Source organism: Dipteris shenzhenensis, chromosome 18 (assembly GCF_047967505.1).
Source record: "Dipteris shenzhenensis isolate YYH24624 ecotype China chromosome 18, Dip_SZ_1.0, whole genome shotgun sequence".
NCBI lineage: Eukaryota > Viridiplantae > Streptophyta > Polypodiopsida > Gleicheniales > Dipteridaceae > Dipteris > Dipteris shenzhenensis.
Window position 1 is genome coordinate 21,066,742 of NC_141613.1, and position 16,192 is coordinate 21,082,933.

The following is a 16,192-nucleotide window of genomic DNA, read 5'->3' on the forward strand; positions in this document are numbered from 1 at the left end:
ATGGAGAAGGGAGAAATCACAATTCTACTGAAGGAACTCCCACGATTCCGGCAGATATCTTGTTACAAATTGTACCGACAACTGATAGGGAGAGGAGAAACCAACATCAGGGGATATTCCTGTTGGGAAATGCAAGAAATGAAAAAAGAGTGGGGGTTTACGTGCATGAAGGAGCCCAATCCCTCTCCTCTCTCCCTTCCTATGAGACAAGGGTCTCAATTCTAATAATCGATCTATATATATCCCTACTATGGATGGGAGTGGGTCGATAACACTCAAGAAGAATTGGGAGGGGAATCTGTGTTCCCAGTGTGGTACAAAGGAAAGCAAAGAATATACATACCGATAAATCCACCCGTTTGCATGCTTACTTTGAAAACAGCCATGTACCTCCCGGCGGCACACACGGCAGCCATGTGGAACCCGGTAGTGCCACCTTCAGTGTCCTTGTATCCTTCTAACTCTGATCCTTGAAATCCCCTCAAAGACACCTCCCTCATGAAAGTGATATCAGCTTTGTTCTCAGAACATTCAAGCAAGCATTGCTGTCCTTCACCTTCCCAAACGCTTCTAGTCCCTTTGACTCATCAACCCATCTCTCAATGTCAGACACCATCTCTCAATGTCACACATACAAACAGATACATCTAGATTTGCATACCTAAACCTACCAACATTTGAAGTGTTCTAGTCCATCTTCAGTGTCCTTGTATCCTTCTAACTCTGATCCTTGAGGTACCCTCAAAGACAACTCCCTCATGCGAGTGATATCAGCTTTGTTCTCAGAACATTTCAAGCAAACATCGCTGTCCTTCACCTTCACAAAGGTTTCTAGTCCCTCTGACACATCAGACCATCTCTCAATGTCACACATACAAACAGATACACCTAGATTTGCATACCTAGGTCCTAAACTCACCAACATTTGAAGCACCAAGAAAAGCTCTCCTACTTCTATTACCACATTGAATGATGACTTTGACTCCTCTAGACTTAGATATGCATACCTAAACAACATTTGAAGTTGTCACCAAGAAAAGCTCTCCTACTTCTGTTACCACATTGAATGATGGCTTTGACTCCTCTAGAAAAGCTCTTCTACTTCTGTTACCAGATTGAATGATGGCTTTAACTCCTCCCTTCTCTTATGGTCAGCCTTTTTCTTTCTGCGGTCCATTGCAAAATATCTTGGGTGGTCACAGTAGAAGCATTTCTTCTTTCTCTTGCTTCCACTAGATGAAAAATCATCCTCATCATCACTTTTGTCGATCCTCTTCTTGTTGTTGGGCTGTCCTTGCTATTGTCTTGTGTAACAACAGCTTTGTCGTGGGCTCCTTAAAAATAGCTGGTGCTGCATTCATGGTCGTTACAAACCCTTTATAGCTCTTGGGGAGCATGCTGAGCAAAAGCCTAGCAATCCAAGCTGAATCCGTCTGCTAACCAACTACTAACAGTTGATCCCTCACCACCTTCATTTTGGTGATGTGAGCCTCCACTGTGTCCCCTTGCTCCATCCTCATGTTGTGGAGTTCCATTTCTATGTCAATGATTTTTGCCGTGTTGTTGATATCGTACATGTCTTCATGCTAAAAACTGTGTGTCCGCTAGCCGAATGTGATGGAGGACCGAGTCCGCAGTTGTGCCAATAATTATGGCCAGGGCCTTTGCATCTCGTAGTGTCCAATCCCTGATTGCATGTGGACCCGCCAATGTCACCACTACCCCAATAGCGTTTCTCATATCTTGTGGCCTTAGCTCCATCCCTATCGTAGTCTCCCAGATCATCCGAACCACCATGTGGCTCCGGATCTTCATCTGTACAACAACTTCCGTTGTAAAGAGCACATTCCATTAATAGAGGCAATAAAGAAATACCGAAGGGGCATCAAAGCATTTGGGGCCAATCTGTATCCTTGGTGTATGGTATCTTGAGCAGGGGCATTCTAGCCTTTTAAAGTTTATTTCTTAGTGGCTTTAACTAAAGGAAGTGGCTGAATGTGATGCATTATGGTTGTAATGAATGTGGATGACAATCTAGTTGTGGATTACTACCCTTTAGTTATCTAGAGACCGGTTTCAATTTGAGAGACTGGGATTCCACATAGACAGGCTGCCACCCTTCCAATACATCCCATGTCAGGGCATTGAGTTCAACCCGATCATCCAAGAGATCTTTTGCAGCTACACACATTCAGGCCCTGGTTGGCACCGAGAGGGCTCCCTGTGAAGCCCAATTTCTATAAGGATCATTGCTTGCGCATCTCCAAGGAGAGTTTCATTGACCTACCAGGGTACACTCAGATCCACACTCGCTTAGGATTGCCATTGGGCAGTTCCGACCTCCCATAAGGTTTGGTATTTAATGGAGATTCACCTGATGGAATGAATAGAAATAATAGTAATATCTCGCCATAATCTTACAATTATCAGTTTCCAATCTTGGATTCTGGGGAATCTTTGAAACACCCTTCTAGGATTACAAAGAATGGGAATCAAAGATATTCTCATTACGGGTTTCATCACACCGACTCCGTATCGAGTGGATGTGCGGAGGGGATACCTAGATAGAGTTGTACCTACACAATATGTGACCAACATGAGATCAAGTCAGAGGAGCACTTCCCCTTCCATCGCCCAGTCTACTGCGAGATCTGTGGATGATACCACTGCCTCTTCAGAGACGGCTTCAGGCCCCTCTCCAGACTTCTCTCATACCCAAACCAGAGTTGCCTCGCTGCTTTCATTCATGAGGAAGTTCGACATAGAGAGTGTCTCATCAAATCACAGAGACAGGGACAGAAGGCCTTATCAGACTCATCTCAGAGTGTGATCACAGAGTCCTTCCAGCCAGAGCATATTGCCTCCCTGATCACAGATAGCAGACGAGGCAGAGATCCCGACACTAAGACGGGCACATTTGGCAAACGATAGACACACAAATCACACTAGCTAACATCTCATCCATGTTCAGATGCGGGGCACGGCTGACAGGGGTCAATGTAGCGCTTGTAAGACGTAGAGCCATCACCAGGAGATCACGATAGACTAGTGATCTGCCATGCTCATCCGGTATCGAGTCATTCCACATGATTGGCTGTCTGTCTATCTCTTCCCGAGAGGAGGGTGGAACTCTCCGAAGAGTGTTTCTGAAGCTGCCCCAAGCTTTCAGAATGGCAGCCATGAGAGGGGAAGAGGGAGATCTACGATGGGCTGAAGTAAAAATCCATCTGGAGCTGCCCATCCAATCTCCCCCATGGAATGGTATGCAGGACTGAATGCTGCGTAAGAAAAAATCCTTCCAAGGCTCCTGTCCAGGCATCAGTCCTCGTACTACGAACTTGCAAAGCAAGGTCATACACTGCAAGTTCGGATCAATAATCTCGGGCCTCCTTCCCCTGTCGGGAGAATGAGAGTCTCCCAAGCCACCCTGGCCACAACATCTGAGGTGCCATCTAACCACTCCAAAGGAAATTCCTGATGGGTCTCATGAGCTGAGTGATACAACCTCTAGATCTACACCAGCATGAGCAGACGAACCAGGCAGTAGCCAATAGTACCTGATTCACAACCACCACACTGGATGCGAGATCAAGTCTGGCAGAACTCCAAAAAATGAGTTTCCTCCTGATACTCTCCAACACAGGAGCAAACTGATGTGCTAGAGAGATTCCCAACCTGACCTAGCATCCTAAGTACCTGATGGAAACACCCCTTTGAATCCAAGTGAACCCTATGTTGTAACCCCAGTTTGGAGTGACCCCTCTGATCCATGCATCCGAAAATCCACACAGCCGTGCTGCTGCTGATGTCATTGCTGATGTAACTGCCTGTTTTCCTGCTGGATTCCCTGTGCAATCAGATCCTCGGCACACATGGACAGCCAAGTGGCATAGTCGCCTCAGATCTGCCCACTACGAGATACCCCATCTGCCAGGTACTCCTCTCTTTGTGCTGTCCATATGGCGTCCTGTTTGCTGCCCATGTGGCAGCCCATATTCTTTTATTTTGCCCTGTGGTTCAGCCCCCGATTAACTCCTCATTTGGGGGCTTCTAGATGGGGAGGTGACCACCCCTATACCAACACCCTCTCATCAATACATCTTGGACGGATCCCAACCTTTCGATGAAGATGCTCCAGTAGCTCCCGTGTCGTAGCCCTCTGGATCATTGCAGTGTTGATGTCGCTTCCTGGCTTTTCATCCAGTGGTTCCTGCTCCACCAGGTCCGGTTCCGCACAAGCACACCAGTCTGGTAGACATGTCCATCTTGGTAGCACCAGATGGCACCACCTCCTTCACTCACGTACCCACCTTCGAATTCGAGCACTCCAGCTGCCAATATCATCCAAACTGTCCCCCTCATGATGGGCAAACAGCCAGAAGTCGTCCAAGAACCATGCTCTCAGGGTCTGTTTCAACCTCTCCTCCATTTGGCAAGGTCTAGAACCAAATAATATACTTTGGAAATCAAATCCCAATCATAACTCCATATAACCTGGACCATAAGTATCCATGTGTAGTCCTGGAATGTCCTCTAAGTCACAGCATCCATCTAACTCTAAGTCCATAGGTCCTATCAAGGAATCCCCCTCTATGTTAGACACTAGCCAAGCACCCAGATGGTTCCAAGCACTCATCATTGTCCATCACCTTCATAAAAGTTTCTGACTCTCCTTCATAAAAGTTTTTATGCCAGACACTAGCCAAGCACCAAGATGGTTCCAGGCACTCATCATTGTCCATCACCTTCATAAAAGTTTTTGACTCCCCTTCTAACCATTTCTAAATGTTAGAAATCCTGACCGTAACACCGGGGTCTACATACTTTACCCCAACAACACTCGGAGATGTCACCAAGAAAAGATGCTCTCTGACTACCACGTTGGCTTTTGACTCCTCAGACTCTAAGCTGGCCCCCTTCTTCTTCTGATCAGCCTTCTTTCTGCAATCCTAAGCAAAATGTCCTGGCTCACTACAATAGAAGCATTTCTTCTCTTTTTTCCTCTTCTTCTTGTTTTCTTCATCTGAAGAGTCCGCTCCTTCATTAGATTTGTCCTCCTTGGGCTTGTCTTTGCCAAGCTTACCCTGCCCTTGCCTTTGCTCCTGCCCTGAGCTACTAGGGCTTTATCATCCATTCCATCATATATCTTCTCCCGAGCTTCTTATTGTTTGCAGTAACAACGGAACCAGCTTCTCAAACGTCACTGGCGCCACCCTCTACCCAACCATCATCGTAGTCACAAAACTACTGTAGCTCCTAGGGAGCATTCCAACAATAGCCTAGCCATCCTAGTCAAGCTCGTTCTTTGACCAACTGCCATCCAACTAATCCCACACAACCTTCATCTTGGCGATGTGATCCTGTACCAAATCCCCCCCAATCATGCTCATGCCGTAGAGCTCCGTCTCAAGGTCCAAAATCCTCGCTTCATTGTTGAGCTCATCCATGTCCCTCAAAATGGTCCACGCCTCCAAGGAAGAGTCCATCGTCTGTACGTGAGTAAGTATGGCATCCTCCATCATGCCCACAACGACAGCCAATGCCTCCGCATCTCGTATCTGCCAGGCTCTCACTAACATAGGATCTGCCAGTGTATGGCTAGAGTTGTCATGGTGGGTTGAGGCATCAACTCTCTCCCCGTCACAATCTCCCACGACTCCCTCAGCACTAAATGACTCCTGAACTTCATCTTCTACAATGGGTGATTGGTCCCATCAAGCTTGCCCGTGTCACCAAAATTAGGGAGCTTATATCTATTAGCCATGACAATGAATTGAAAAGAGATGAAGTAAGGGTGTCATATACCTGTCTGAACCTAAGCCTCGCAAGGGTACAATCCTTCAGTCGTCGAAGTAGATTCCCCCAAGCAATGAATCAAGGTCGTCCTTCAGCAAAGATCCTTTCCTTCAAGCTCCACTTCCCGTGTGAACTTCCGATCAGGGCTCCGATACCATGGTAAGTGGAAGACTTAAGGGCGTCCCAGGGATGCACGCGGAAGTGTTTAACTATGGAATCCAAAACTTCTTTGCTTATGTGTACTTCACAGCCATGAGTGTGTGTGCAAGCCAGTAAATAGACTGTGAATCAAGAGAGATATAGCACCAACAAAATTATATATTTCCGTCCTCAAATGGACACAATACAAAAGAAAAGGCTCAGAGTCCCACCAAATTGTGGTCCTCTAACCTTACCAAAAGTTGTACTACTATCACCTTGGCACCTCTAGATCCCTGAGCCCACATGGTCCTCTCTGACCTTCTGTAGACTTAGTCACCATGTGCCGAACCCCACACCTTACTGCCCTGGATCATGTCAGAATAGGTGTGCAGCCCTCCCAAGCTCTTTGTCTGCAGTCCTTAGTCCCTCCTCCTCCCGGATGTAGGCCCAAAGAAGGCTAATTCTGCTGCTCCAATTTACTGGCTTTGTTGCTGCCCTGGTGGATGAATGAGGAGGCCCCAATGGCCCCCTTATATAGGGCTGAAAGCCCCTCAAAATAGCCGACTGGATAGGGGGATTTGGGCTGACCCAAACAGCCCCCCCCTCCCCACCCGACTTCTGGCCTGTGAATTCCCCCCCGGTTACGGGTTGGCTGGCCCTGCCTGGCTATGTGGCAGGCTGCCGCTGGCCCTAGGCAGTCCTGCCCATACCCAACCGCTTTCAGGCCCTTTTCGCCCCCAAACTGCCTCCAAACAGTGCACAATGATGCCCTGGTTTTCAGCCTCCGGATCTGCACCAGACAAGCTGACGCAGACAGCCATACTGCTGCTGACGTCATCACTGATGTAATCACCTGGATGCCTGCTGATTCCCTGTGCAATCAGGTCCTCTCCACCCATGGACAGCCAAGTGGCATAGTCGCCTCAGATCTGCCCTCCAGGAGATACCCTATCTGCTAGGTACTCCTCTCTTTGTGCTGCCACATGGCAGCCTGTTTGCTGCCCATGTGGCAGTTCCAATTTCTTTTGTTTTGCCTGTGGTTCACCCCCCCAATGCACTCCTCATTTGGGGGCTCACAGATGGGGAGGTGACCACCCCTATACCAACATTATTACCTAGGAGAAACAATGGAGAATAGTTCAGACCCCATTCACATTTATTTTCACACTTATTGATTGTTACAATACTGAGTTACACATGGTTATAAACAGGTTACCTAGGAGAAAGAATGGACAAGAATTCACACCCCATTTTCATTCACTTTATTTTTAGACTTCAGCCAACCAAAATCAAAATCCAACACTTGTTTCCAGGTCTTAAATTGTGCATATAACTTTCTTGAATCTGTATCAGCTACATCTATTGTTATTGTTGACTATATATATAAATAAAGGTCTACGTAGAATCAGGTAGATCCCTTGAGGGGTCTGGAGAAGCATTGGATACATACAAAAGAGTGAGCATAGTGAAGTATAAAACATGAACTAGGAGCTACAGTACTGAGTTTCGGTGGTGTTGAATAAATATTATATAAGAAACGGGGAAGACAGCATAATCTTACTGATTCATGTCATCTGTGCTGTAAGGATGGAGGAAAGAACTAAGTACAAGCCTACACAGTATAAAAACATGATTGTTTCAAGTCTTAAAACCATGAATATTCTCAAGGACACAGAGAGGATGGTATAGCCTAATCCATGGAAACTGAATTTTTCCATGAAATTTGTGATGCTATATAAGACTGAGTGGGAGAAGAGGTGGGTGTAGGTGTCACTGTGGGATGTTTAAAGGGGGTGGGGGGGGTTCAAGGCACGCCAATTAGTGCTTCCTATTGGATTGGCAGTGATCCACTAGTTGCATCCTTCCTGTGATGGTGGTCCTGTGAGAGACAATATATAAAGCTGAAAGTAAAAGATAAGTCTTGCATAAAGAAGAGATGTGCCTTAAATATTGGCTGCTACCCATTTATCAAACCCAAGCTCTGCAAATTTATACAAAAAGATGGTTACCCTGGGTTTGACTTATAGCACCGCCAAAAAAGCTTCCAAGTTGCTGGAACGTTTTTTGTGAAGTTGTCCTCAAAAAGAGCCTACAAGCAAGTCATCAAATGAGCTTAAATCAAAAGGAAAGTAGGCAAGGTTCACATGTCACTGCCTTAATCATGGACTGCTTTTTTATTTGAAACTAACACCGCTTGGGAATAATTTTTACTAGCAAATAAAAAATACTCTAATTGACAGCCTAACCTACGTGAAAAATGTAAGATAAACGATTTCATGCATCCTCATATCTGTTTGGGTCGTTTAATGGATGCTTTGTCTTATGTTCTGATAAGAGACATTGAAGCAAATTAGAGACTACATACAATGCTTGTCAAAATGAATCGAAACAACTCCATAAATGCACTATGAGTATTATACGAGAGTATGCCAGCAGCCACATTCAAGGGGGGAAATGGCATCTGTACATAAATATATATCCAGACAAATCCATGAACATGCCCAAACTCATCCTGAACAAATCGTGCAATATCAACCTCACGACAGTCACCCGCAAGATTGAAAACCCTGAACTTGTGCGGACACCACCTGTTCATACTAATTGCAGTCCTCTTGTGTTTTGCGACTCATAGTGAACTTGTCGGAACATGTCATTACCATACGCTATCTGGGTCCCAGATTTCTTACATGACTGTATGACTGAAGATGGACCTGTGTGAGTAAATGGCAAAGGCTGAGCAGACTCAATGCCTCAACTGACCCCCAGCTCAGCAGCAGCAGGCGCAGCAACCTCAACAGCAGCAGCAGGTCCAGCAAGAGGCAGGGTCAGGGAAGGGAGGAGCTGCAACAGGGCAGGAGAGTTGTGATGGGAGGGAAGGGCTGGGGATGGGAGGGCCTGCAGAGGGGGACCGCGCTGGGAGGGGGAAACTGGCAGGAGCTGAGGAGGGGCTGCGAGGGAAGGTGGAGGGACTGGGGTGCACAATCAGAATCGGAGGGGTTGGGAGGGCCTGTGAAGGGAGGGGGAGGGGCTGGAGAGGGTGCAAAAGGGGAGGCATATGACCTTCCACTACATCCTGTCCCACTGCGCTAAGTCGTCCTCATAATGGGGCTCGCAAGTAGGGAAATGAATTCTAAGCACCCCCTCTCAACGATCAGACTGGAGCCCACTGGGATGAGGTGCTCCAACTGCTCTCTAGGAAGAGCCTTCATGAACACATGGGAGGTGGTCTCTGTGGTCAAACTCGACCTACTCGTCCTAAGAACCTCAAGACGGGTTCATTCGAGCATGAAACATCTAGTTCTTGCCAGTCGTAACGCAACACTGGTTGTCACACAGGATCAGCATTGCATCCTCTAAAAGGAAGTCCATTCGTCTAGAATGAATGTAAGCCACACAAACTCACAAGTCACCATGCACACAACTCTATACTATGCTTCTGTCAAAGAAAGAGCCATGATTGGTTACATTTGCTAAGCCAAGAGATGACTATTGACCCCAACAATAAAAATTACTTGTAGTAGGACATCTAGTAACCCAACCTCCAGCCCAATCTAAATCACAATACCCACCCAAGGTGGTAGTTGTCCAATATGTGGTCCCATAAATGCATGTACTTCTAGAATACCTAGCTACACTCATGGCAAGAGTCATTCTTGGCTTGGGATGAGAGGATGTAACGTCATTGACAAACAGATGTCTGGTTGGTATTGGTCAAGTCGATCAAACTAGCTCCAACCTCCGTAGAGGTCATCGCCTCTATATGGTGCTCCATTTTGAATCTTTTCAAAATCTCAAGCGACTACTTCTCGTGACACGTGAAGCTGTCTAATGTCTACTAGACTATTATTATCATCAAGGATGATTAAGCCATCCACATAAAGCATAATGATCATCCTTTTGCCCCCTTTGAAAACAGATACAGATTAAAATAGGACAGACTATAAGTTGGATCCATCTTCATAAAGTTGTTAGAGGTCAACATCTCCTGAAGTCACCTAGAGAGAGAGTGATACATACACTAACTAATCTCTCATTCTTTCAGACGATTCACGAATGAAATTCACAAGCGTAGGCATCACGAATATCCTCCCAACCTATCTCATGGATGGCATCCTCACAAAGATACGTAATTTCATTTCCTCATGCCTATCCACAAGCCCTCAGTTCCCTAGATGGTTCCCTCATGCCACATGTCATCATTTTAGACCTTTCACTTGGTACACCATTTACCCCTCTCTTGGGGCACAATTAACACACTTGCCCCTTGGCATTTTTACACATTTAGGTGCACCTAGGCCTTAGCACTCAAAACCACCTAGTCGATGCCAATACACCCTCACCTAGGACCTTGGCAGTTACTTCCCTTGACCATTTTATTTACGCACATAAAATATTATAAAAGTCGGTCATCTACGAGAAAATGCCCACCGATCTTTCCGAGGTCATGCTATCTCGGCTAGAGCATAACATTCCTTCCCTCTTCAAGCATCAGCGTCCTCGATGATAAAATCTGGGAACACTCCGTAACTGGTATACGGATTCCTAGGTAGCTTCTGATAGAGGTAGACCATGCCATGTAACCAACACCGTGGGTATCTTCTGATTGCGCACTTGCATTGTTCCTCGGTCCAAGATTCTTGTTGGTTTGCATCTTGCATTATCCTCTATCTCCTGAAACAAAACAACACCTTCGATTAGTGAGTCACCAGTATGCAAAAATTTCTTTAACCGAGAAACATGAAACACTGGGTGCACCTTACACCCCGGTGGCAATTCTAATTTATAGGCTACCTTGCCTATTCTTTTTAGAATTAACCATGGCCCACAATATCGAGGTGATAACTTAGCACACTCTCCTACAGTCAAAGACTTAAAGTGCGAAGGAACTCTGAGAAAAACTTTTTCTCCTTCCTTAAATTCTCTAGTGGATCTGTTTTCATCCGCATACGCCTTAGCTCTATCCATAGCTTGGCGGATGTTAGCTGTCGCAAGTGCTAGCATCTCCCGCATCTGAACCACACAGTTCACGGCACTAAGCACTTTCTGAGGTATTCCAACTATAGTTGGATTCGCTGGCCTATAACCATAGTTCAGTTCAAACGGACTGAACCCTGTAGAGGAATGTTTTCTATCATTGTAGGCAAACTCCAACAATGGCAACCACTTGTCCCATGTATGTTGCCTCAATGACACATATGCTCTAAGCATATCCTCTAAAATTTGGTTGTTTCTTTCTGTCTGACCATCCGTTTTTGGATGATCCCCACTACTCATTCCCAACTCAGTCCTTAGTGTCTCAAATACCGCAGTCCAAAAATGACAGGTAAATTTGACATCTCTATCTGACACTATGGATTTGGGTAATCCATGCAGACGAAATATATGTCTAATAAACAAATCCGCCACTGGGACACTAACAGATTCTCTAGTTGGAATGAAGTGAGCCATCTTGGTAAGACGATCAACCACCACAAGGATAGAATCATATCCACCTTGTGTCGTAGGCAGCCCTACAATAAAGTCCATGGAAATGCTCTCCCACTTACTTAGTGGTACCTCTAAGGGCTGTAAAAGGCCGGGTGGCTTCACCCGCTCTGCCTTACTTACCTGACACGAAAAACAACGTGTCACATATTCATGAATATGCTTTTTCATCTTTGGCCAAAAGAAATCTCGCTTCACGAGATCATGTCTTCTGGACTCCTAGATGTCCCGCACATGGGCTATGATGGCACTGTCGAATGACTCTGTGCCTGAGATCATTCTGATTAGGTACTACTACCTTGCCATTTCTTTTCAGCATACCATCCCTTATGGTATATCTTGCATAAGTTTGGCCTTTTCTGGATGCCAGGTCATCCTTTTCCCTGGGTTTTAACACATGAGCCTTAGGCCATAGGCTCTAAACAAACTCGTCCACCTTTTGAGTTTCTCTAATCTTGGCCATTAGAGCACTCTCTAATACCGTGAAACTCATGTTATGCATAATGCGTGACAACGTATCAGCAACTTTATTATCTTTTCCTCTTCGGTACCGAATCGTCAAATTAAACTCTTGCATGAGTTCTGCCCACCTAGCTTGGCGGCCTCTCAAGTCAGGCTGTTTACAAAAATATTTCAGAGTATCATGATCAACATCCACATAAAACTTTGATCCATACAAATAATGCTCCATGTTTTCAAGTATGGACAACAGCATACAACTCTAATCCATGAGTTGGACAATCTCTTTGAGAAGGAGAAAGCTTCTTGCTTTCAAAGGCTACTGGCCTTCCCTCTTGGAGGAGAACTGCTCCTACCGCAATGCCACTTGCATCGGTTTCCAGGAACAACGGTTTCTAGGGATCAACTATTTTTAACACCGGTCCTGTGACCACAGCTTGTTTTATGGTGTTAAAACTTTCTTGTTGATTCTGTCCCCATATAAAATGTATTTTATCTGAGGTCAGATCAATCAATGGCGATACTATTTCGGAATATCCTTTGATATGCCTTCGATAAAATTGGACAAATCCCAAGAATGATCGCAAAGCGGTCAAACTCTGAGGGATTGGCCAAGTCAGTATCGCAGCCACTTTCTTTGGATCCATTTCGACCCCCTCTGGAGTAATTATGAATCCTAAATATTCAAGTCTAACCATACACAATATAGTTTTCTTCTTCTTTACATAAAGACTAGCTTTCCTCAAATGCTCACAAAGATACATAATTTCATTTCCTCATGCCTATCCACAAGCCCTCAGTTCCCTAGATGGTTCCCTCATGCCACATGTCATCATTTTAGACCTTTCACTTGGTACACCATTTACCCCTCTCTTGGGGCACAATTAACACACTTGCCCCTTGGCATTTTTACACATTTAGGTGCACCTACGCCTTAGCACTCAGAACCACCTAGTCGATGCCAATACACCCTCACCTAGGACCTTGGCAGTTACTTCCCTTGACCATTTTATTTACGCACATAAAATATTACAGAAGTCGGTCCTCTAAGAGAAAATGCCCACCGATCTTTCCGAGGTCATGCTATCTCAGCTAGAGCATAATAGAGAGGGCCTTGCTTGTGGGTGTGGCTGCCCAGTGAGAGGTTAGGGTAGATGAGTGAGGGCCTGTGTTATGGGTGCACCCCCCCCCCCCCCGTGAGGGTAGGTATTCGCCCTGTGTTGGCCCATATTCACGCCATAGTGGCTGGCTGTGGAGGCGCCCTTTGTGTGCCAGTGGAGGTGCCCTTGTAGGCAGCTCCATGGGCAGTTTTGTAGGCCCCAGCAGAGGCTGGTCCTGCTGTGGTGGTCCGACTTGCTGGTCAACTTGGCAGCCTCAAGATGGCTGCGTAGCAGCCTCCTATGTGGCAGGTTCTAGGGCAGAGGGGGTCGGCTCCCAGATGTGCAGTAGGGCTGACTGCCAGCCCTGTATACAGGGCAGGGAGGGTCGGCCATAGGCCCCTTGCTAGTCGGCTGGAGGGCAGAGGGCACAGCCCTCCCTATGGTGCCTGCTCAGCCCCTTATGTAGAGCTATAGGGGTCAGCCCACAACAGCAGGCTGGTTGGTCCTTCCTCATGCTGACCGACTAGGGGGCTGGGGCTATGTATCGCCCCCCCCCCACTTGTGTGTTCAGCATCTCATTGTGGAGCAGGTTGAGCATCTATAGCAGGGGTTTTCCCCAGCTGGCTGTGGGGTTTTGGCCTGAGATCACTTGCAGTTTCTCTCATCTCTCTCTCCTTTCTTGTTACGTGTGTGTGAGGTTGGCTCTCTCTCTCTCTCTCTCTCTCTCTCTCTCTCTCGTTCATTTCCCTGCACTTCTCACATGGTATCAGAGCCACGTTTCGCTTGAGACCTAAGGAGCAGAGGGAGTGTTGAGCCAGCATACAGAGAGGAGGTTTAGAGTGTTGTTCAGAGGTGTCTTCGAGGAGGAGCGTGTGCGAGGAGTGGACTGTTCAGGTGCCCAGCAGCCCCTTTATCCTCTTCTCCAGCCCCCTTCCTTCTTCAACCTTCTGTTCCCTTCTATCCCATCCATCTTCTCTTTCAGTTCAGCTTCCTCTTCACTCCGACACAGCGACTTTGTCTGAGATGGCAGAGAACAAGACAAAAATGCCAGTATTGCCCACGTTCCTGGTTGGCCGGCAATTGGATGGGCTCAATTACGGCATCTGGCGGGTGATGATGGAGTCTGTGTTATAGTCATACGATCTGGCAGATTTCATCTTGGTAGGTGTTGGCAGACCAGATCCCCTTGCAAAGGACTTTGGCATCCTGAGACACAAGGAGGCCGAGACCCTGTCTCAACTCTGAAAACGTGTCAATGAAAGGGTAAGATCGTTCATTTTTCTTAGCCGTACTCCTGAGGTGATTAATCATGTGAAGCACATCACAGTGGCCGAGAGTATATGGGAGCATTTGGTGTCCATGTAGAATCGAACCTCTCCCATGAAGAGGGTTTCCCTAGATGTCAAGATGCGGTCGTTGGATCCCAAGAAGTCGTCATTGATGCAGGACCACATCAACAAGTTACAAGAACTTCAGCAGGAGATCCTCCAGGCAGGGAAGCAAATATCATCCGAGGACATGGCCATCACTCTACTGTTCCAGTTATCATCCTAGTATGGGGCCTTCTATTCGTCCTTGATCACCAGTGGTAGGATGAATGAGTTGACCTGGGAGGAATTGGTCCCGATGGTGCTCGACCAAGAGGCATGGTTTGTAGATCGTACCTATGAGAGTCAGCCTGAGGCTTTGGTAGCTGAGCAGAAAGGTAGAAAGCAGTTGATAGTTGAGGAACGAGAAGCACTCAAGGCATCCTGTACGTGTAACCGACGTGGCTAGAAAGGTCCTTATTGGCGACAGTGTCCCCCAACAGAATGTTGACGGGGCCAGTAACCAGTTGGCCAATAGTGTTACTGCTACGACGACATATACTCCAACCTTCTAGTAGCACGGAGCAAGAGCTACCAACAGGCTTTCCGATCCAGATGGAGGATTGTTTGCTTGTTTGTGGCAGCGGGACCTGCCAATCAGGTGCAAGGGGAAGGGAGTCATTTATCGAGGCAAGCTTTCAAGCAGGACCTCGAGCCACGAGGAGTTGTTCACGCTGACTTAGGTGGCTGTATGTTAGCAGTGTGTCTTTCATTTGGACGGTATGACTTGGCAGATCCAGAGGGGGTCTCTTAGTGTTCTTCTGCAGTTATTGTCTGATGAGCTGCTCGAGATCCGGATGGGTCAGCAAATTGCCAGTGCGAGATTCAAGACACAGTTGATTGATCCTTGTGAGTTGTTATATGCCCATTGTAATTGGAGCACTGAAGTTCATCGCTCTGGCAATCATGTACCAGTTTGGACTTGAGAGGGGGCTTTAAAGGGGACTATCTAGCTCCGAGATACGGGTGCCCATGCAAGGGAGCAGACCTTGCACCAGTGGCACCATCAAATGGATTATCGTTCAAGGTACCTTCTGTGAGAGTGATGTACCAGTACCAGCAGTCGGATTGTTGTAAAACCAAATGACCCAATGTACCAGTTCTCGACCAAAGGAGTGAACCTAGCACGTGTGGCCTAGAAGCAACAGTTCTAGGATTCCAATGATCGTGCTGAGGCGGTTCACGCCAAGCGGGGGCTTCTTTGACAGTACCTGTGGTGGTCTTCAACGATGGCATCACACGATGGATTCCCTCTAGTTGTTCCAACGGCACACCCAGCTCCCTGGCGTCTCTGTTCCATCGACTGTCGTCCTTGCTCTTAAGGGTCTCATGGTAGAGCAATCACTGGAACTAGTGTTTTGAAGGCAGATCTCCCTGCTCAAGCTCCTACTAGCGCACCCCCCCCACCCTGCCTATCTGCCTCTACTCGCCACCCCCCATCCTCAGCCCCCCTACCATCTCCACGGCTCTCGCATCTAGCCGACTGCATTTCAGCAGCTTTTCAGGGAGTTGCTCTCCTCATGACTGATGTTTCTAAGACTGCAGTTCTTTTGGGACCTGCTGGTCACACACTAGTTGGACCTAGTGAACTAAAGAAGGATTGTTTTTCCTCCCTTGGTAGGGGTTTCTTGGAGGCTCATGTTCCTCTATGGAACCCTGTTGGGAACGTAAGAAACTGATTTTGGTACCAAAGTTGTCGAGCAGGACTCTCCAAAAATGACTGGTGAATTTGGAATCCCTATCGGATACAATGATATGGGGCATGCCACACATCGGATACCACCATCTAAGAAAAAGTTGAGTTGTGTCATGTGCATCGATGGTACCCTTGCATGGAATAAGCAT

The 16,192-nt window shown here is 46.9% G+C and overlaps 1 protein-coding gene across 2 annotated transcripts in view; it reads right to left on the reverse strand.

Moving 5' to 3' along the window:
* LOC147890940 (hexokinase-1 protein) overlaps window positions 1-16,192 on the reverse strand; it is a 43,217-nt gene that overhangs the window by 15,145 nt on the left and 11,880 nt on the right. The window contains exons 2-3 of one of the 2 annotated variants that reach the window (XM_087389976.1): window positions 7,947-8,026; window positions 7,687-7,816 (exon numbers count right to left, since the gene is read on the reverse strand). In XM_087389976.1, coding sequence (XP_087246102.1) covers window positions 7,756-7,816; window positions 7,947-8,026 — 141 coding nt within the window. In that variant the 3' untranslated portion in view covers window positions 7,687-7,755. Of the gene's footprint in view, window positions 1-7,686; window positions 7,817-7,946; window positions 8,027-16,192 lie in introns of those variants that run through there. The other variant, XM_087389975.1, reaches the window with a different exon arrangement.